The 21,141-nt window shown below is 49.1% G+C and overlaps 1 protein-coding gene across 1 annotated transcript in view; it reads right to left on the bottom strand.

Annotated features, from left to right (window-relative positions):
* Positions 1-9,081: 9,081 nt before the first annotated feature.
* The window catches only part of LOC149451432 (uncharacterized), a 30,162-nt gene continuing 18,102 nt past the window's right edge, over positions 9,082-21,141 (bottom strand). Inside the window, exon 2 of the mRNA XM_089690682.1 lies at positions 9,082-11,276. Within this exon, the coding sequence (XP_089546808.1) occupies positions 9,643-11,276 (1,634 nt within the window). The 3' untranslated portion in view covers positions 9,082-9,642. The remainder of the gene's footprint in view (positions 11,277-21,141) is intronic.

Raw genomic sequence — 21,141 nt, forward strand, 5'->3', positions numbered from 1 at the left:
ACGCGGTCTTCCACTCATCCCCCTGTTTGATCCGTACGAGGTTGTACGCCGCCCTAAGGTCAAGTTTGGTAAAGACTGTTGCCCCCTTAAGGCGGTCGAACAACTCAGTAATCAAGGGAATCGGGTAGGCATTCTTAGTGGTGATTCGATTAAGACCCCTATAATCAATGCAAGGCCTCAATTCACCACCCTTCTTCTTTACAAAGAAAAAGCCCGCTCCTGCTGGGGAAGTAGACTTAAGAATGTGCCCCCGGGAAAGCGCATCCGCAACGTATTCCTCCATGGCCTTATTCTCCGCAACCAAGAGAGGATACACCCTGCCACGCGGGGGAGTGGCACCGGGTTGCAAGGATATGGCGCAATCGTAAGGACGATGAGCAGGTAAGGCACCAGCGCGTACCTTATCAAACACGTCCTGGTACTCCCCATAATCAGAGGGCAACGCAGAGTCCGAGGAGGCACACAACACCTTAACCGGCCCACCAATGCACCCGGCCCCACACTGTGGAGACCACGAGAGAATCTCGGCTGTTTGCCAATTGTGTTATGATCCGCCAGGTGGTGCCTCAGGCTGCCAACTGACAGACCTACTCAGAGCGTGGGGTCTAAGCCCGGGCTGTGCTTTCACCAGAGCCCCTGATGGTGGGGATGGACTTGAAACAGTCCCGGGCCAGGTCACGACCTCCGAGCAGGCCCACCAGTGGCTGAGGAGACCTTTGGGGACAGGTACAGGGAGAGCCAGATATGAAGAGGATGGCGGCCCCAGCAGGGTAGTAACGGATCGTGGGCCCGTGAGGGTAAGCGGGGTACAGAATCGGTAGGCGAAGAGTAGTCGGGTCACAGGCAGGGTCAGCAGGGAAGTCAATCCGTAGAATGGTCAGGGCAATCCGGGTGAAACGCAGGAGCAGGCAGAGTAGTCAGGACAATCCGTGTCAATCACAGGAGCAGGCAGGATAGTCAGGGCAATCCAGGTCAATCACAGGGGCAGGCAGCGTAGTCAGGGTCAATCAGGGTCACTAGACAGGTGCAGGAACTCGGGATCACAGGAAGACCTTGCGGCAATCTGTGACAGTGCAGGGCATCTTTAAATAGTGCGCCCTGCACTGTCATTGGCCGGCTAGGACGCGCCCCCGGCTGTCATTGGGCGCCTGAGGCGCGCCCCCGGCACCTACTGCGCATGCGCGGCGTCCTGTCAGCCGCGGCTCGCCGGGACCTAGTGCCTGTGTCCCGGCGCGATCTGCCGCCAATGCGCATGCGCGGGGGACAGAGCCGCGATCGTGGAGCACGGAGCCGCGATCCCTGACAAATTGAAGGTTGGATTGTGCATCTGGAGCCAGGGATACCCCAAAACCACCGAATAGTGCGGAGAAGAAATCACCTGGAAACAGGCCAACTCCCTGTGAACAGCCCCAATAGCTATTTCCACTGGCACAGTCTCGTGGGTAACCTGCGGTGGTTGCAGGAGCCTGCCATCTATCGCCTCGAGAACCAATGGGGTAACTCGAGCCTGCAGGGGAATGGAGTGCTGGGCAGCAAACGAGCTGTCCATAAACAACCCGCTGGCCCCAGAATCTACCAACGCCTGGGCCGTCACCGAGCCCTCCGCCCAAGAGAGGACAACGGTGATCAGTGGCTTATCTCTGCGGAACGCCGGGGACGAGGAGACTCCACCCAAGATCTGTCCCCGACAGGATCTCAGGTGCGAGCGTTTCCCGGACGGACCGGACAGGACTGCCGAAAGTGCCCACCAAGACCACAGTACAGGCAGCGACCCTCCCAACGCCGAGCGGCCCGCTCCCCCTCGGAAAGGCGAGCAAACCCCAGCTGCATGGGCTCACCATCAGACAATCCATCCCCAGGAGGCGTGGGAGGAGAGGGAGGAACGGGTGGGACAGAAAACGCAGGTGCCTCCGCAGGCGTTCCTTGAGTGAAGGCCTCTCCTTGAGCCTGGTGTCAATCAAGATCAGGAAAGAGATGAGCTCCTCCAACACCACAGGCAGTTCCTTAGCTGCAATCTCGTCCTTCAGTGTGTCAGAAAGACCATGGGAAAACGCAGCCACCAGAGCCTCATTGTTCCAACCGACCTCTGCCGCCAGGGTACGAAACTCTATGGCGTACTCGGCCACGGTCCGTGAACCCTGATGCATGGTCATGAGCAGCTTGGCCGCCGAGGCGGAATGAGCCGGTACATCGAATACCCTACGGAAGGCATCGACAAAACCGGAAAAATCTTGAATCACCGGGTCGTTCCTCTCCCATAAGGGATTTGCCCAGGCCAAGGCCTTGTCTGAGAGTAGTGAAATTAGGAACCCAACCTTTGACCTCTCAGACGGGAAGGCGTGGGGTATTAATTCAAAATAAATACCCACCTGGTTGAGGAACCCACGACACTGACTCGGCTCACCCCCAAAGCGCTGTGGAAGAGGGGCAGAGCCAGTCATACCTCTGGGTGCCGCTGATGCAGCCGCCGAGGTGGTGGGCGCAATAGGCGGAGAAGCAGCGGGAGAGACCACCGGAGTGACTACCGGCCTAATAGCACCAGGAGCAAGGTGTGCAGTGCGTGCAAGCAGAGTTTGCAAACGCCAGAGCGAACTGATCCAACAGGTGATCCTGTTGATCGAGTCTGGCGACTAGCGTTGGGAGCGAAGGCGTGCCTGCACCGTCAGGTTTCATGGCACTTGTGTAATGTCAGGGCAGGGGTCGAGGAACGGACAGGCAGGCCTAACAATGTAACTAGAGATGAGCGAATCGAACCAGGCGAACCGGAATTCGATACGAATTTCAGGAAAAATTCGATTCGCGTCGAATCCGAATATTTGCCTACTTCGGGTGCGCGAATCGGATTTTTCCCGATCAGCCGGCAAAAGTGTCCCTGCAGAGAGCTCCGCTATTTCTGACAGTTCTCTGACAGAAGGAACACATGTACAGCGGTTGAAACATTGTATCTATTAGTTTCCATTTAGGATACAGATGTTTCAACCGCTGTACATGTGAAGAAGCTGTCAGAGAACTGTCAGAAATAGAGGAACTCTGCACATACACTTTTTGCCGGTTTGGAATTCTTATTTTCATCCTACTTCTTCTTCTTCTTCTACTTCTTCATCCTCATCCTCAGAAGAAGAAGAAGAGGATGAGGATGAAGAAGAAGAAGTAGGATGAAAATAAGAATAATTCCAAGCCGGCAAAAAGTGTATCTGCAGCGCTCCTCTAAGTGTATCTGCAGAATGTCATTTATGGAAACAAATAGATACAATGTTTCAACCGCTGTATGGAGTGAATGTCCCACAACTGTCAGAAATAGACTATTTATGACAGTTCTGGGACATTCCCTCCATACAGCGGTTGAAACCGCTGTATGGACGGAATGTCCCACAACTGTCAGAAATAGACTATTTCTGACAGTTCTGGGACATTCCCTCCATACAGCGGTTGAAACCGCTGTATGGAGTGAATGTCACAGAACTGTCAGAAATAGACAGAAACTGTCACAGAACTGTCCTTCTTCTCATCCTTCTCCTTCTTCTCATCCTTCTTCTCATCCTTCTTCTCATCCTTCTCCTTCTTCTCATCCTTCTTCTCATCCTTCTCCTTCTTCTCATCCTTCTTCTCATCCTTCTCCTTCTTCTCATCCTTCTTCTCATCCTTCTCCTTCTTCTCATCCTTCTTCTCATCCTTCTCCTTCTTCTCATCCTTCTTCTCATCCTTCTCCTTCTTCTCATCCTCCTTCTCCTTCTCCTTCTTCTCATCCTTCTTCTCATCCTTCTTCTCATCCTTCTCCTTCTTCTCATCCTTCTCCTTCTTCTCATCCTTCTCCTTCTTCTCATCCTTCTCCTTCTTCTCATCCTTCTCATCCTTCTCCTTCTTCTCATCCTTCTCCTTCTCCTTCTCCTCCTCCTTCTCCTTCTCCTTCTTCTCATCCTTCTCCTTCTTCTCATCCTTCTCCTTCTTCTCATCCTTCTCCTTCTCCTTCTCCTTCCTCATCTCCAAGGGCATTTAAATTAAAGGTACAGTGTTCTGCACTAATTTAAAGGCTCTCTGAAGCCTAGAAACCCTTTTTATAAGTTATCTTCGTAGCGAATTAATTCGCATCGAATCGAATTTCTTCCTGGAATTCGCCGAATCAGCCGAATCGAATTTTTGAAAAATTCGCTCATCTCTAAATGTAACGCACTGGCTGACGACATCCACCACCCACAGACCGAAGTCCCTCAGGGCGCGGAGTCTAAGTCCCAGGCTGCCCTTCACCAGGGCCCCTGATGGTGGGGATGGACTTGACGCAGCCAGGAACCAGGTCGCGGCCCCCGAGACACCTCAGCTGCGGTAATGGCCACCGCCAATGGCGTGTAGCTGGTGGAAGAAACAAAAGAGTAGTCAGACAGGCCGGGGTCAACAACAACAGGACAAAACAGTACAGGACAGCAGACGAGAATCACAGGTCACGAACCGGGTTCAGCAACAGAGGGTCAGATCAAAGGAGAATACAAAGAATAGTCAAGTCACAAGCCGAATCAGATACCAGGAGAGTCACGAGAGTCAGAACAGAGTAATAGTAACACCAAGACACAAGACACAAGTGCAAAGAGCATGTGCGGGCCACAGGCTTATATGTCATCAGCCACGCCCCTCTGGGGGGTGGACCTCGGAGACCTGAAGGCATAAAAAGGATTCCCATCATGCACAGCAGAATACAAGATGGACGCCAGCACATGGAGTAACATAACCTCTGGGAAAAGGTAGGACCTTGACACTCGTAGATCAGGGCACAGAGTTTTCTGAGGTGCAACCATTGATCCAGGTTTGTGCTGAGTTGGCTCGGTCCCGTACCCCTGAAAGCAGGGATGACTTTTTTCCACCATTTAGTGCAGATCAATTAGAGTCACTGGTATGGTTGTTGGAGGATGATCCAGATTTCTTCCATGAGCATTATGCAGCTTGTCCATCACATATGCTTGTGGATTGCATAAACGCAGTGCAGTCTTTGGTCAGACAGGCTACGTGTAAGCTGAGCTTTGTTCAACCGGTATTACAGACATGGTCAGACTTGTTACACCCAGCCTCGGTCAGCTTGCAAAGACCCAGTCCTGCTTCTAATCTATTTTTTCAAAGCTCTATTCCTGCATTCCTGACAGCACCCCCAGTTACAGCCCAGTATACCCTGCTATCAACCACATGTCAGTACCCTGTTCCCACTCGCTGCACCTATCCTGCCTTTAACCCTGTAAAGAAGTCCTCTGTAGCAACTTCTCCCTCCTCTGTTCCATCCTCCAGCTCTTCTCTGTCTTCAGCTGCTTCCTCCATTTACAGACCTACATTTACTTACAGTGCTTCAGTAACTAAACCCAAGAAGAAGTGAAAATTCTTTCCAACTAGCACCATCCTGCCAGTATCCAAATCGGTCAGCCTGCCATCTGAGAAACTGCCTTCTGCTACCCAGCCTGATGACTCGATCCAGCCTAATGCCCTGATGCCAGATGACCTGATCCAGCCTGATGACCCGGTGTTCGTGATCCAGCCTGATGACCCGGTGTTCGTGATCCAGACTGATGATCTAATCCAGCCTGATGACCTGGTCCAGCCTGATGACACGGTGCTTGTGATCCAGCCTGATGATCTAATCCAGCCTGATGACCTGATCCAGCCTGATGACCCGGTGTTTGTGATCCAGCCTGATGATCTAATCCAGCCTGATGACCTGGTCCAGCCTGCCGCCCCGGTGCCTGCTGTCGTGCCAGGTGACCCAGTGCCCGCTGTCGTGCCAGGTGACCCGGTGCCCGCTGTCGTGCCAGGTGACCCAGTGCCCGCTGTCCTGGCAGATGACCCAGTGCCCGCTGTCGAGCCTGAAGCCCTGATGCCTGATGATCCTACCCGGCCTGATGATCCTACCCAGCCTGATGATCTGGTGCTCGTTGTTGGGAATGCAACAGCATGTACTGTATATAGTGTTCTGTGTTAATATCACTTGACCAGTAGATGGCACTGTACACTAAGGTTATCAGTTGTGCATATGTGTAAAACTTGTTGGTTCTCTCTCTTCCTGTTCTCTTCTCTGTTCCTCTCTCTCTTCAGTAAGATGTCTGCTATCACAACCTGCTGAAATGTGCTCTGTATGTTTGCAACTTAAGCCACACAAGTAAAGTCTGAATTCTGCCTCATCACTACCAGTGTCTTCTATAACACATAACCAACACTCGTTACCCAGCCTAATGATCCTATCAGGCCTGATGACCCGATGCTCGTTATCCAGCCTGCTGCCCCGGTGTCCGATATCCAGCCTGATGCCCCGGTGTCCGATATCCAGCCTGATGCCCCGGTGTCCGATATCCAGCCTGATGCCCCGGTGTCTGATATCACGCCTGAGGAACCAATAACGACCACTCAGCCTGATGACCCAGTGCCTGCTGCCCAGCCTGACGACCTGGTGCCTGCTGCCCAGCCTAACGTCCCGGTGCCTGCTGCCCAGCCTGACGTGCCTCTGTCCGCTGCCCAGCCTGACGTGCCTCTGTCCGCTGCCCAGCCTGGCGTGCCTCTGTCCGCTGCCCAGCCTGATGTGCCTCTGTCTGCTGCCCAGCCTGCTTCTGGAAATCCTGTGTCCAGCAACCTGCCTTCCTGTGGTCTCCTGCAAAAAGATAGGCCTATCAGCAGGAGACCCAGCCAGTCGCGTGATTCCGACAGTGGGATGTCCAGCCAGTTACCGGACCCGGTGGAGCATTTGTGCCATTACGGACTGTTTGGAGCTTCCTGAGGCCGCTCCATGAGGGGGTACTGTCAGGAATGGACTTGCCACTGCTGGTGGGATTCACCTGCCTTGTGGGCTGCAGTACCAGTGCTGGCCAGCGGGTGCTCTCAGCAGCCAGAATCGCATTCCTGCAGTCAAGCCATCACCTGAGGCTGATTGCAGGTGTATTTAAAGCAGGACCAGGCCTGTGATCAGTGCCTTGGTGTTTTGTTCCCCATAAGCCCCTATATGCCACACCCACTGCCCCTCCTATTAATGTGCAGAGGGGTGCTGCATGGGCTCCCTGGAACATGGGGCCGGGTCACAATTGTGACACCTGTAGTTTCACCACTGGTCACATTTGAACTCTATTGTCATATGTGGGGGTATTACCGGGTATAATCCCCTCCCACAAGACAGGTCCTCTTTACCTCACTCACTGACAGGTGTAAGGCTCTGGGACAGGAGGGCAAAGCTTGCTCAGTGACAGGGGGCAGGGTTACAAGTCTCTAATCCTTCTTGACACCTCCTCTTTCCCCCCTCCCACTGACTGTATATTGCTCAGGGGCAGGGGGGGGGGGGCAGGGTGGGCTCAGGGGAGTTGGGCGGGGTTAATATTAACTTGACCATTCTGTCACAGACCCAGGTGGCCCATGGTTGCTGTTCGCTCCTTTCCCACACTACCGGACTGTCATGTCCCAATCCCCCTCTCATCCCCACCCCGCTCCCTCCAGTGCTCCCTCACACACTGCTGAGCACTGCAAAGTTCGATCGGCAAATGAATGTGGAGAAGGCGGGGATGTGGTGCCGGAGTCCTAAGGCATTTGTAGGACAAGCTGAACATTGCACACAGACCTGGCAGCAGGACCTGGATAGGAGGGGCAGCGTATAGAGGAACTGATGCCCTCCACTTTCCTCCTGCAGATGTCGCCCCCACCACCCCTCCTTTGCAGGTGTACAATGGGCCACAAAGGCCCCCTGGAGCATGAGGCCGGGTTGCAACTGCAACCCCTATAGTTACGCTCCTGCTCCAAACTGTGGCCTGCAGACAGATGAAGTTTGCAGTTTCCCTTTACTTTGCCCCTGAGACACTATTCCTCCCTCTGATACAAGGCACAATTCCTTCCACTGACACCAGGGATAGGGGAACTATTCCTCTCACTGACACCAATGATGGAATACTATTCCTTCCACTGACAACAACAATGGGGCATTATTCCTTCAAGTGACTTTGAATGTGGCATGGTTGTTGGTGCCAGACGGGCTGGTCTGATTATTTCAAAAACTGCTGATCTACTGGGATTTTCATGCATGGCCATCTCTAGGGTTTACAGGGAATGGTCTGAAAAAGAGAAAATATCCAGTGACCGGCAGTTGTGTGGAGAAAAATTCCTTGTTGGTGTCAGAAGTCAGAGGAGATGGGTAGACTGGTTTCAGATGATAGAAAGGCAACAGTAACTCCAATAACCCCTCGTTACAACCAAGGTATGCAGAATTACATTTCTGAATGCTCAAGTCATCCAACCTTGAAGCAGATGGGCTACAGCAAAAGAAAACCACACTGGGTGCCACTCCCAACCGCTAAGAACAGGAAACGGAGGCTACAATTCGCACAGCCTCACCATAATTGGTCAATAGTAGATTGTAAAAACGTTGCCTGGTCTGATGAGCCTGGATTTTAGCTGCAACATTCAGATGGTAGGGTCAGAATTTGTTGTAAGCAACATGAAAGCATGGATCCATCCTGCCTTGTATCCATGGTTCAGGGATGTGCAGCCAACAGATCTGCAGCAACTGTGTGATGCTACCATGTCAATAGAGGCCAAAATCTCTGAAGAATGTGTCCAACACCTTGTTGAATCTGTGCTACGAAGAATGGAGGCAGTTCTGAAGGCAAAAGGAGGTCCAACCCGGTACTAGCAAGGTGGACCTAATAAAGTGGATGGATAGTGTAGAGTACTGGTTTACTAAAGTTTGTGACATTCAACAGATGGAAAATCTCACCTTGTCTTTGAGAGACCAGACCAAAAAATATTTTCAGACATGGACCCCCCTCCCCTCTGTAGTGGATAAAAGTCCCAGAGAACAAATTACCTCCCAACTCCACACTCTTCTCTACAGGTGGAATATACTAAGCTCCAAATCAGCAACATCCATTTTGCAAGCTAGGTGGGGAGTTTGGAATAGGAGACTTTCCTTGGACCACCTCTTATATTTGTCCATCTCTCCCTAGATATTTATTTCTGAGGAATGTTACCAACACCTTGTTTAATCTTTGACATGAAGAATTAAAGCAGTTCTGAAGGCAGTAGGGGGTCAAACCCAGTACTATCAAGGTGGACCTAATAAAGTGGCTGGGACGTGTATAAGAGAATCAGTTTTATTCAAATATATATCCTTAAAATGTAGACATGATGTCAGATTGTACATAAGATAAAATCAAGAATATCATAAATCTTCCAATGCATTACTGTATGCCCTTGAACATAGGTCTACGCATTTCACGGTTTCATCCGTTTCTTCAAGACCAACAAGGAGTATTGATAGTAAAAAGGTTTAAAAGATTATACAATCAAGTAAAAAAATCAATTCCGGGATATACAAGTAGGCACATCGTTTGGTGGAGTGGTATGTTAACCCACTTAGGCTCATGTATAGATGGGTCTAAATAGTTGACATTGGACCCAGACTCAAGATAGCATTTAAGCCTTCTATCACATAAAATCACAGCGTACAACGGGGCAGTCAACGCCTCAAAGAGAACAAGTCAAGTTGAATGCGACTAAATACTATGAGCTTTGCCTGTCCACCAATTCACTAATTATCATTTGCTCTACCTTTTTTTTTTTTATATTGGTCAACAAAAAAAAAACGTAAATAGCTGTAGGCATAAACATATATTTTCCCACCTACTTTCTATCTGTTCTCTAAATGAGAAAATCCAGACTGAAAAGTTTGTCAAAGCTGGCACCTGCTCCTTGACATTGAATATTACTTTTAATATTAAATTTTTTAATGGCTTCTTCCAGCATTTTAATTCTCTCCATGAATCCACTCTTTCCTTCAATCCTCTCTTCTTGGATGAGTAGCCGGATGTAATCCACAGCAGACATCGGGTTCGGCTTTAAGGCGATCTCCTGGAGACGTTTAAGGATATTGGCAACCCTCTGAATAAGATCCTGGGCTTCATCCTCTGCCTTCTTAATGTCATCCTTCAATTTTTGGAGAACATTTTCTGTGGACATCATCTTCTCCTCCTTTTCATATCCTTCTTTTACTTCAGAATAACTTTTAATTTTTTTGTTAACGAGAGTTTGCCAGTAAGATGTTTCTGAAGAGTGTGTGGTACACTTATGTCCGCACACACGACAATTTCCCTTCATATTAAAAATTCCACAAATATAAACCAGGGAGCCAAAATACACATGGCAGCCTCGGTGACATGTAGAGTTGCACTCACGACAGTTGGTTGAGTATTCATTCTCAGAGTCTATCTTTTTTTTTACAGTTTCTGTCACCTCAAATTGAAAATGCTCGTTCTTTTCAATATCCGTCTTGTGTTCATGCACAGTTGTTTTTGTTTCTTCCAGTTCATGCTGTTTAAACATTGCCTCCTCAATTTTTTGGACAAGTCCATCCAAAACTACCTCCAAAGCATGTCTTTCTGCTAAAACTTTCTTTGTTAAGTTTAAATTTTTACTGGCTATTCCAGGCAAAAAGTGTAAAAGAAATTCCTTAATGCTCCTCATTCCCATCATCCACTGTATTTCATGAGTCATGCACGCATAGTCATCCATGTCATCGGAGTGGTTATTAGCGTACACCATGCTGTTGTTGACCTTAAAATACACAGGTTTTCCATCTTTAGATTTGGCACAGGGAACGTCAGCTTCCACAATTGCCGAGAGGACGTTTGGTTCCTGGACTTCGGCAAAGGTTGTGAAGAAGACTATATTATTCTTGATGTCATTACCAAATATAGACAAAACATTGTCATAGATGTACGCCTGTGTTGGAGTTAACCGAGCCAAAGTAGACTGGACCACAAAGCAAACAGCATCAATTTCTGTGAATTTGCATTTGTAAAAAAATTCTCTTATCTTCTGCATGATTTTCTCATCATAGTTTATCCCTCTGGTGTCTCCAAACCCTGGAGTGTCAATGATGGTTATGGAGTACGGGATTTGGAAGTTATCTTCGTGGTTGATCTGGTAGATGGTGACACTTGATGTTTGGCTGTGAGCTTGAGTCCTCTCACTACTCTCCTCAATTAGTTGGAGGCGATGGTCATCCTTCCAATCCACACCAAAGATACAGTTGACCATAGTGTTAATCAAGGTTGTTTTACCAGATCCGGTTTCACCAACCATCATGATCACTTTGTTTTTCTTATCGGCCTTTGGTGTTCCATATTCCCATATCTTCTGGTTCTTCACACGCTGCATGTTCATCTTGTAAATGGTCAGGAATCCATCCTTGTCTTTGCTGCTCAAGTACTTGTTTAGTTTCAGTTGTAGAGACTTTTTATAATCTCCTACCATAGAATAAGTTCCTTGTTTACCTATAAAATCAAGAAACAATTATTGACAACTTCTTTATATGGTAAAAATAAGAAGTCACCAAACACTGAAAATTATACAAAGGAGAACAACCCAACGGGTTATGATGAGGTGGGCTAAAATTAACAAAAAAAACCCATTTAATTTGTGAGAAACACAGTAGAGCCTTCTAATATCTGTCATTGGCTCCCACTACCATTCCGCTTTCAAACTAGAACCAGTATAATCACCGTTAGGGAAAGGCAAAGGGGGGGGGGGCAAGAAGGGTGGGTTCAGAGAGAAATGTAAGGACTAAGTAGGAGTAATTGGGGAACAAACAAAAACTAAGTTCAAAGGTGGGGTATCAAACACTGGGATGCCAATGATAGGTGAATATGGTGGGATTCAGGGCAATATTTAGCTGGTCTTATATGGGGATGCAGTAAAAAATGTAAAGGGGGCAGAGGATAGGAGGTCAGCAGGGCAGCATGCAAAAACAGGAATCAGTATCAAAGTGTATTGGGGGTCAGCAGGGCAGAAGACAGGAAATATCAGAGCAAAGGGCAGAGATCAGCAGTCGTAGGGCAGTGTACAGGGGGTCAGCAGGGCAGATGACGGTCAGTCAGCAAAACGGAGGACAAGGGTCAGTATGGTAGTGTATTGCAGGAGTCAGCAGTTTGTAGTCCAGTGTACAGGGGGTCAGCAGGGCAGAGGAAAAGAATTATCAGAGCAAAGAGCAGTGATCAGCAGTTGTAGGGCAGTGTACAGGGGGTCAGCAGGGCAGAGGATGGGCAGTCAGCAGAGCAGAGGACAGGGGTCAGTATGGTAGTGTATTGCAGGGTTCAGCAGTTTGTAGGCCAGTGTATAGGGGGTCAGCAGGGCAGAGGACAGGAATTATCAGAGCAAAGGGCAGAGATCAGCAGTTGTAGGGCAGTGTGCAGGGGGTCAGCAGGGCAGAGGATGGTTAGTCAGAAGGGGAGTGGACGGGGGTGAGTATGGCAGTGTACGTGGGGTCAGTAGTACGCAGGACATATATGTTTTTAAAGGCAAACTTAGCCTCTAAACTGTATAAACAATATACTGCATAAATGATGACAATATTAACAATACTCGTAACAAGTAATCTGACTGGCTTTACAATTAAAAAGTCAAAGCAGGATGACAAAATGTGAGCCAGACTGGGATTTTTAAAAGACATGGGGCACCCTGGGAAAGAACAGAGAAATAAGTTCTGTGGCTGGTCAGTGGGCGGGTCTTAAGGGGAGCTTGAACAGAATCTGTGCCTGCTGTATACACTGCACACATATACCAGTCCGCATACCCAGAAAATACCAAATACTGTGCCACAACTGACAGTCTCAAAGACACAAACCTCAGGACAAGGGAATATTTTTTAACCACTTGCCTACCAGGCACTTATACCCCCTTCCTTACCAGGCCAATTTTCTACTTTCAGCGCTGTTGCACTTTGAATGAGAATTGCGCGGTCATGCAACGTTATGCCCATATGAAATTTTTCTCATTTTATTCTCACAAATACAGCTTTCTTTTGGTGGTATTTAATCACTGCTGTGTGTTTTACTTTTTGCGCTATAAACAAAAAAAGAGCAAAAATTTTGAAAAAAAAGTTGCATTGTTTCTATTATAAACTTTTGCAAACAGGTAATTTTCTCCTTCACTGATGTGCGTTGATGAGGCTGCACTTATAGGCAGCACTGATGGGCACTGATAGGCAGCACTAATGAGGTGGCAGGGATAGGCAGCACTAATAGGTGGCACTGATCAGCTGTTACTGATTAAGGGTACTGATAGACGGCACTGATAGGCGGCACTGACTAGCGCAACTGCTGGGCACTCTCTGGTGGCACTGCTGGGCACTGACTGGCAGAACTTCTGGGTACTGACTGGCGGCACTGTTGGGCGGCACTGACTGGCTGCACTGGTGGGCACAGGTGGGTGGCACTGCTAGGCATAGGTGGATGGCACGGCCAGGCACAGGTGGGCGGCACTGCTGGGCACTGGTGGGCAGCACAGCTGGGCACTTGTGGGCGGCAGTGCTGGGCATTTGTGGGCAGAACTGGTGGGTGGCACTGCTGGGCACCAATCATCATGGCACTGATCATCAGTGCCCTGATGATCGGTGCCGATCCCCGCTCTGACAACTGCCAGTTCTCGGGAGTACTTTCCTCACACTCTGACAGCGTGAGGAAAGTGCAGCCAAGAACCAGCAATTGCATTTCCGATGATCAGCGCGTCATTGGACACAGCTGATCATGTGGTGAAAGACCGCTGTGATTGGGCTTTCACCACATCGCGTGATCAGCTGTGTCTGTAGGACGCAGTATCACGGATATCGCCGGGGGCGCACAGGAGAGCGCATTCTGGGAGGACGTCATATGACACCCTCCCAGAACTGGCCAACCACAGTGCAGCCGTTATTCGGCTATCTGCGTTTAGCAACTAGGTAAATTGAATGTTTCCATTTCATATGTTTTTATGCACACAAAAAGGATATTTCAGATCGCTCTTCAGATACCAAAGCTCATGTGAACAAGACCCTAAGCTGGGGCTGGGCAGAAAGGGTTTAAACATAAGCAACACAATCTTGAGAGAAACCTCCATAAGTGTATGCAGCAAGCAGATTGTCAGCCATCTCCAATAATACTACATTTGTCCCTGAGTGTTAACTGGAAAAGAACATAAAGGAGGAGGGGGCCTGAAGTGAAGGAGATGGAGGGGGGGGGAGGGGTGGTGAGAAAGGAGGGAGAGAAGGGAAGGGAGAAGAGAAAGAGGAAGAGAAGGAAAGGGAAATGGAGTGAGGAGAGAAGGGAGGCAATGGAGGGGGGAGAAGGATGGTGGAGGAAAAAGAGAAGAGGGGAGAGAAGGAGTTGGGAATAGGAGAGGGAAGAGAAGGGAGGCAATGGAGGGGGGAGACAAGGGGGGAGAGAAGGAGGGAGAGAAAGAGGGGAGAGAGAAGAGAGGAAATGGAGGGGGTAGGAAAAAGAGAAGGGGGAGAGAAGGAGGGGGAATGGAGAGGGAAAAGAAGGAAGGCAATGGAAGGGGTAGAGAAGGAGGGAGATGGAGAAGGGGTAGGGAAGCAGGGAGATGGAGGGGGGGTAGAGTAGGTGAGGGATGGAGAGGGGACAGAAGGAGGGAGATGGAGGGGGGAGAGAAGGAGGGAGATGGAAGGGGGCGAGAAGGAAGGAAATGGAGGGGAGGGAAGAATGAGGGAGATGGAGGGGGGAGAAAAGATGAAGGGAGATGGAGAGGGGAGAGAAGGAGGGAAATGGAGGGGGGAGAAAACAAGGGGGAAATGGGGGGGAAAGAAGAAGGGGGAAATGGAGGGGGGAGGGAGAAGAAAGAAGGAGATGGAGAGGGGCGATAAGAAACAGGGAGAGGGGAGAGAAAAAAGAGGGAGATGGAGGGAAGAGAGAAGAAGGAAGGAAATGGAGGGGGTGGGAGAAGGAGGGGGATGAAGGGGGGAGAGAAAGAAAGGGAGATGAAGGAGGGAAAGAGAAGGAAATGGATGGAGAAGGGAGAGAAGGAGGGAGATAGAGGGGGGAGAGAAGGAGGGAGATAGGGGGGGGGAGAAGGAGGAAGATGGAGGGGGAGAGAAGAAGGAGAGAAATGGAAGGGAAGAGAAGAAGGAGGAAAACAGAAGGGGGAATGAAGAAGGAGGGAGATGGAGGAGGGGAAAGAAGGAGGGAGATGGAGAGGTGAGAGAAGAAGGAGGGAGATGGAGGGGGGGGGGAAGAAGCAGGGAGAGGGGAGAGAAGAAGGAGGGAGATGGAGGGGAGAGAGAAGAAAGAGGGATATTGATGGGGGAGAGAAGAGGGGAGATAGAGGAGGCAGAGAAGGAGAGAGATGGAGGAGGGAGAGAAGGAGAGAGATGGATGAGGGGTAGAGAAGAAGGGAAATAGAGGAGGAGTAGAGAAAGAGGGAGATGGAGGGGGGAGAGAAGGAGGGAGATGGAGGGGAAAATAAAGAGGGAGATGGAGGGGGGAGAGATGAAGGAGAGAAATGGAAGGGGGGGGAGAGATGGAGGGGGCGAGAAAGAAGGAGGGAGATGGAGGGGGAGAGAAGTAGGAGGGAAATGCAGGGGGGAGAGAAGAAGGAGGGAAATGGAGGGGGGAGAGAAGGAGGGAGGTGAAGGGGGGAAAGAAGAAGGAGAGAGATAGAGGGGGAGAGAAGAAGAAGAGGAAATGGAGGGGGAGAGAAGAAGGAGGGAAATGAAGGTGGCAGAAATGGACGGAGATGGAGGGAATTGGAGGGGGGATTGAAGAAGGGGGTAAATGAAGGGGGGAGAGAAGGAGGGATATGGGGGGGAGAGAAGGAGGGAGATGGAGGGGGGTGAGAAGGAGGGAAATGGGGGGGAGAGAAGAAGGAGGGCGATGGAGGAGGGAGAGAAGGAAGGAAATGGAGGGGGGAGAGAAGTTGGGAAACGGAGGGGGGAGAGAAGAAGGGGAAATGGAGGAGGAACAGAAGAAGGGAGATGGAGGGTGGAGTGAAGAAGGAGGGAAATGGAGGAGGAAGAGAAGGAGGGAGATGGAGGGGGAGGGAAGGAAGTAGATGGAGGTCGGAGAGAAGAAGGAGGGAGAGGTAGAAGGGATAGAAGGAGGGAGAGGGAGGGGGGTAAGAAAAGGAGGTAGAGACGGAGGGAGATGGAGGAGGGAGATGGAGTTGAGAGAGAAGGAGGGCGATAGAGGAGGGAGAAAAGGAGGGAGATGGAGAAGGAAGAGAAGGAGGGAGATGGAGGGGGTAGAGAAGGAGGGAGATGGAGGGGGGAGAGAAGGATGGAAGGAGATGGGGAATATTCAGCTGTAGTGCAGAGTTCAACTCACTCTCCCAAGTTGGTCTCTGCAGGCTCAGACAGAGGAATCTATGTTTCAGCCACAATGTAGTTGTGAGCTGCAGTGCTTGAAATTTCCAGCCCACACATCTTCTCAGGCTCAGCACTGGTTAGGAGTTGCAGTGTGGGCGGGGAAGACAGGAGGAGAGGGGAGGGAGGAGGCAATGTACATCTCTTATCCTTTCCATGCAGGGAAGGGCAGGGGGGAGTGTGCTATCTGGGCTATGTGAACCACTGCAGACAGCTTCTCTTTGATAAAGTCTGCCTGGGGGGGCACAGCTGAAATTTGGGGGGCATAGCCCACCCCAGCACCCCCCTATATCTGGTCTTAGTGGGATTTTGTTTTAAGTAACAATCCAGATATTAATAAAAGGCTTCATCTGATGAAAGGTCAAGAATATAATTGTAGTCTTATTACAGATAGTCATAAAATGTATCAAGGTTGTCCAGATGTTATGGAACTCATATTATTTGTCCTGGCAGAGGTGTATCCATTTATCAGCCTCCATAATAGAATATAATAAAAGGTATTTGTGGCCTCTTTCAATAGAGCAGATCAAATTTTTAGTAGCGTTCAGTAGAGGGTATACAACACTTTTCTTGCAGAGAATGAAGCATAGAAAGCAGAGCATGTGATCATCCCATGCCTGTTCACTGGTGATAATCCCAATCAATTTACGAATCATGGTCCAAAAAGGTTTTATTCCAGGACAATCATGAAGGTGGGAGCTGTGCTGGCTGCAACCCCTCCAGCACTTATCAGAGACTTCAGGGTATATTGAGGCTAATGTCTTGGGAAATCTGTACCACCTGGTATTTTGTAGTTGGTTTCCTGCATTTTAGAATGATAGAAGGGAATGTAAGTTTGAGGATAGTGTTTTGGTGGAGTTCTGACATAGAGAACCCCAGCTCCCCTCCTATTCACTAAAATAATGGAGGTTTGTAGGTGTTGGCTTTGATGTAAAATCTTTTTTGTAACTGATAATAGGTCTGCAGTAGCCAGTGGGGTGCACATAGAAAGTAAAGGGGTCCTCAGGTCTTATGCCTGCCAAACTAGTGGTAACAAAGTGCTGTAATTGCCTATGCCTCCACTCATCCATGGGGAACTTCTCATATGTATGTCTGAGAACCCGCAATAGCCATAGTTGCCCATTACGGAGAAATTTGAGGCAAGGAAACCCAGATGTATAGCATCAGATGGACTTTTCTTTGCTTCTTATTATTCTAAAATTTTACGCAACTTGTATAACCACCTGGTGCCCAGAGCTAAGGAAGGAAATTAATTCAACTGAGGGGAGTCAAAGGAATTCCCCCAGGGGAATAGTTGGGAGATAGTTAAGCTGTAAGACCGTCTTTACTAATAATGTCCCAAAGATTCAAAGTGTGGGTAGTAAGGGGTGAGGTAATCTCTAAGAGGACTCTATAAAGGTGAGGGAACTGTGAGCTAAATTATGGACTACCATGGACTTCCCATGGACTGGTGTCTGTTGTCGGTGTTCGGACGAGGAAGCGGTATTCTAACGGAAGTATTCAAGCACAGTCTGAGTCAGTTCCGTTACATTGGTGGCAGCGTTGGGATGTTTCCTGCAGTCTGGGACATCCAAAGGATCCAAGGTTCGGATAGAAGGAGAGGAGAGATACAGATACCACCCGCAGCTATGGAAACAGAGGTCTAATGGCGGATGCAGCAAGTGCTGGCTTATCTAGACGATCCTGTTTCTGCATGGGACAAGCTTGGATGGAGGAATGCGTCTGTCCAACAGCTGGATGAGGGTATGGAAGATGGAGCAGTCAGCTCATCCCTCCAATTACAGATCCCAAAATGTATGGCTCTAATGGATTTTTCACTGGAGGATGTTATGGGTGATGAGTCACCTGCCAAGGTGCTGGCACTGGGCCCAAGGGCCACCAGCCCGTGTCCTGGACATTTAGCCATTCCAGATACTGGGGATTTGATAGACTTCTCTGCTGAGGAAAAACAACCTGGTGAGCCTCCAGCAGAAGAGCTGGCAACAGAGTCAAACATTGCTGAGCTCTACCCAGCACCAACAACAGCTTCAGTCTCCCTAAGAGAAGAGGCTGCCGGCCTTTCTCCTACACCACTGACCGGGACAAGGGATTTCCTGAGAGCAGCATCTTTGGAGGTAAAAGAAACTTCTTCAGCTTAAGGCGCTGACAACCTGACAGAGGGTCCAAGACCTCTGCCCCACACCTGCGGTAGTTTCAGAAGCCCAGAGGGAGAAAGGAGAGGAGGTTGTTGTAGTCCCTCCCCCACAGTTAGCCAGAATAGAGGAAACTGTCTTCCCTCCCAAGCCAGGATCTGTGCACCAGGGGGACACTGAGAGAGGAATGTCATCCCAGCAGCAGATCCACAGTCTGGGAGGGGAGGAAGCCGGCCTCCCTCCCCCACGGTTAGCCGGAGCAGATGTGGGGTCCCCAGCAGAAGTGCTGGCAACAGGAGAGAGTGCCATTGGCCTCTGCTTAGCAACTACAGTGTCTCCACAGCATCAAGGAGCTGGGAAGATTGGCTGCTCTCCCCAGCAGCAGACTGAGCTCCAGAATGTTCAAAACCATACAGCTGAAGTGCTGGCAGCTGGTCAGAGAGTCAATGACCTCTGTCCCACCCCCACTGAGGACAACTACCCCTTGCAGTTGAGAATGGAAATCAGATTGACGATCTATGTGATTTCACTCTGCCTTCAACTAACCAAAGATGTATTTCCCACTACGGTCTCCACTGGTATACCCCAGGGATGCTGGGCAGTCGGCCCAGATCCCCAACAGCATGATGGATGGAGCCCAGCCACCTTGTCCGCTCATCAGCAGCTGAAAGGACTTCAGGGAGACGGGCCAGTCTGCACTTCTCCCCAGCTGCGGGTATGTTATATGAGAGAGGCAGAGGTCGGCTGGGTGAGTAATGCTATGTTTGGGACAATGTGTTTAGGGTACTGTCCGGATATGGGCAGTGGGGGACTAGGACTACGGACTAACGTCGAAGTCAACCCGTCTGGGGTTTCCTCCAGTGTTAGTCCCATGCCGAGAGGGGAGATATGTGACGGGAGTCACTTTGGGTGGGGGGCTAATGGAACCCAGCTTACTTTTCAGAGGTTGGGAGACCCCTGTCTCAGCTCCCCATATCCCTCTTATGTGCAAGTCAGCCTGTGTCTCTTAGGGGCACAGGGTGACTAATGGGCACTGAGAATGCGGTTGGAATTACTTCAGATGGGACAGTAATCTTTATCAGCCATATGAAGACTATTCCTGGTTGTTGATTCTGAACTAGACATGTGAATTGAAAGAGCTGATCATGCTGGCCTCTCCTCTTATCCAGTGTAGGAGCTGTACTGTCGGCTCTATAGTGAGATCCTTATTCATCAAACCATTGTCTAGGTGTGAATTCACATTCACCTTTTGTTTTGATCACCCAGCTAGCTAACCTAACTTACTGTTTAAAGTGTTAAGTCTATTTCTGTATTTAGCTGTGTTTGCAAATGATCATGTGATCAGTCTCAGTGTGCATTGTATAAAAAGCCTGTCTGAGTTTTAAAATAAAGAGTTACATGTTCAGGCAGACTGGTGTCGTCTAGTCTTGTATGGTAAGCTGTGGTGTCTGTTGTCGGTGTACGGGGAAGCGGTAATCTAACGGAAGTACTCAAGCAGTCTGGGTCGGTTCCATTACAATATACATTGGCAGAATTTCTGATTTAGGTTAATTTTGAAGTTAGAAATCTCACTAAAGTCTTTTATTTCCAACACGAGATTAGGGCGAGTCAACAGGAGTAATGGACAACCTTGTCAGGTTGTCATTCTTAATCTGAAAAGGTTGTGAAACAATCCCATTTATTTTGACCCATGCAGTACGGTGAGAATACAGAGCAAGGCTCCAGTGCAGTGAGATTGCCATTCATTTCAAGAACAAGATTAACACAGTTCATGATGAGATCTCCATTGTCAAGCTTCCTCCTCCAACCAACATACCAGGATAAACATCACACTTAATACTCTCCTCCTTCGATCCTGTTACCACTGAGAAAGTTGCCAAACTCCTTTCCAAGGCTTACATCACCACCTGTCACCTGGACCCTGTCACCTCACGATTATTGCGGCCTCCTTCCTGCTCTATTCTCAACTCTCTAACCCCCATCTTCAACCTCTCCCTCTCCACCAGCACCTTTCCCTCCCAGCTCAAACATGCATTGGTTACCCCCATACTTGAAAAACACTCACTGGACCCCACCTGTTTGAATAACATAAAATCCATCTCCCTGCTGTAATGAACCCCGGTCCGGTCATAGGGATTTTACCTATTCACATTTATTTTTGATAGAACATTTACATCTAAGTTCAAAAGAGATACAGTCAGGTCCATAAATATTGGGACATCGACACAATTCTAACATTTTTGGCTCTATACACCACCACAATGGATTAGAAATGAAACGAACAAGATGTGCTTTAACTGCAGACTGTTGGCTTTAATTTGAGGGGCTTTACATCCAAATCAGGTGAACGGTATAGGAATTACAACAGTTTGCATATGTGCCTCCCACTTGTTAAGGGACCAAAAGTAATGGGACAGAATAATAATCATAAATCAGACTTTCACTTTTTAATACTTGGTTGCAAATCCTTTGCAGTCAATGACAGCCTAAAGTCTGGAACGCATAGACATCACCAGACGCTGGGTTTCATCCCTGGTGATGCTCTGCCAGGCCTCTACTGCAACTGTCTTCAGTTCCTGCTTGTTCTTGGGGCATTTTCCCTTCAGTTTTGTCTTCAGCAAGTGAAATGCTCAATCGGATTCAGGTCAGGTGATTGACTGGGCCATTGCATAACATTCCACTTCTTTCGCTTAAAAAACTCTTTGGTTGCTTTTGCAGTCTGCTTTGGGTCATTGTCCATCTGCACTGTGAAGCAGCGTCCAATGAGTTGTGAAGCATTTGGCTGAATATGAGCAGATAATATTCCCGAAACACTTCACAATTCATCCGGCTGCTTCTGTCAGCAGTCACATCATCAATAAATACAAGAGAAGCAGT

Source organism: Staurois parvus, unplaced genomic scaffold (genome assembly GCF_062004578.1).
Source record: "Staurois parvus isolate SC_StPar_1 unplaced genomic scaffold, SC_StPar_1.0 ptg000539l, whole genome shotgun sequence".
Classification (NCBI taxonomy): domain Eukaryota; kingdom Metazoa; phylum Chordata; class Amphibia; order Anura; family Ranidae; genus Staurois; species Staurois parvus.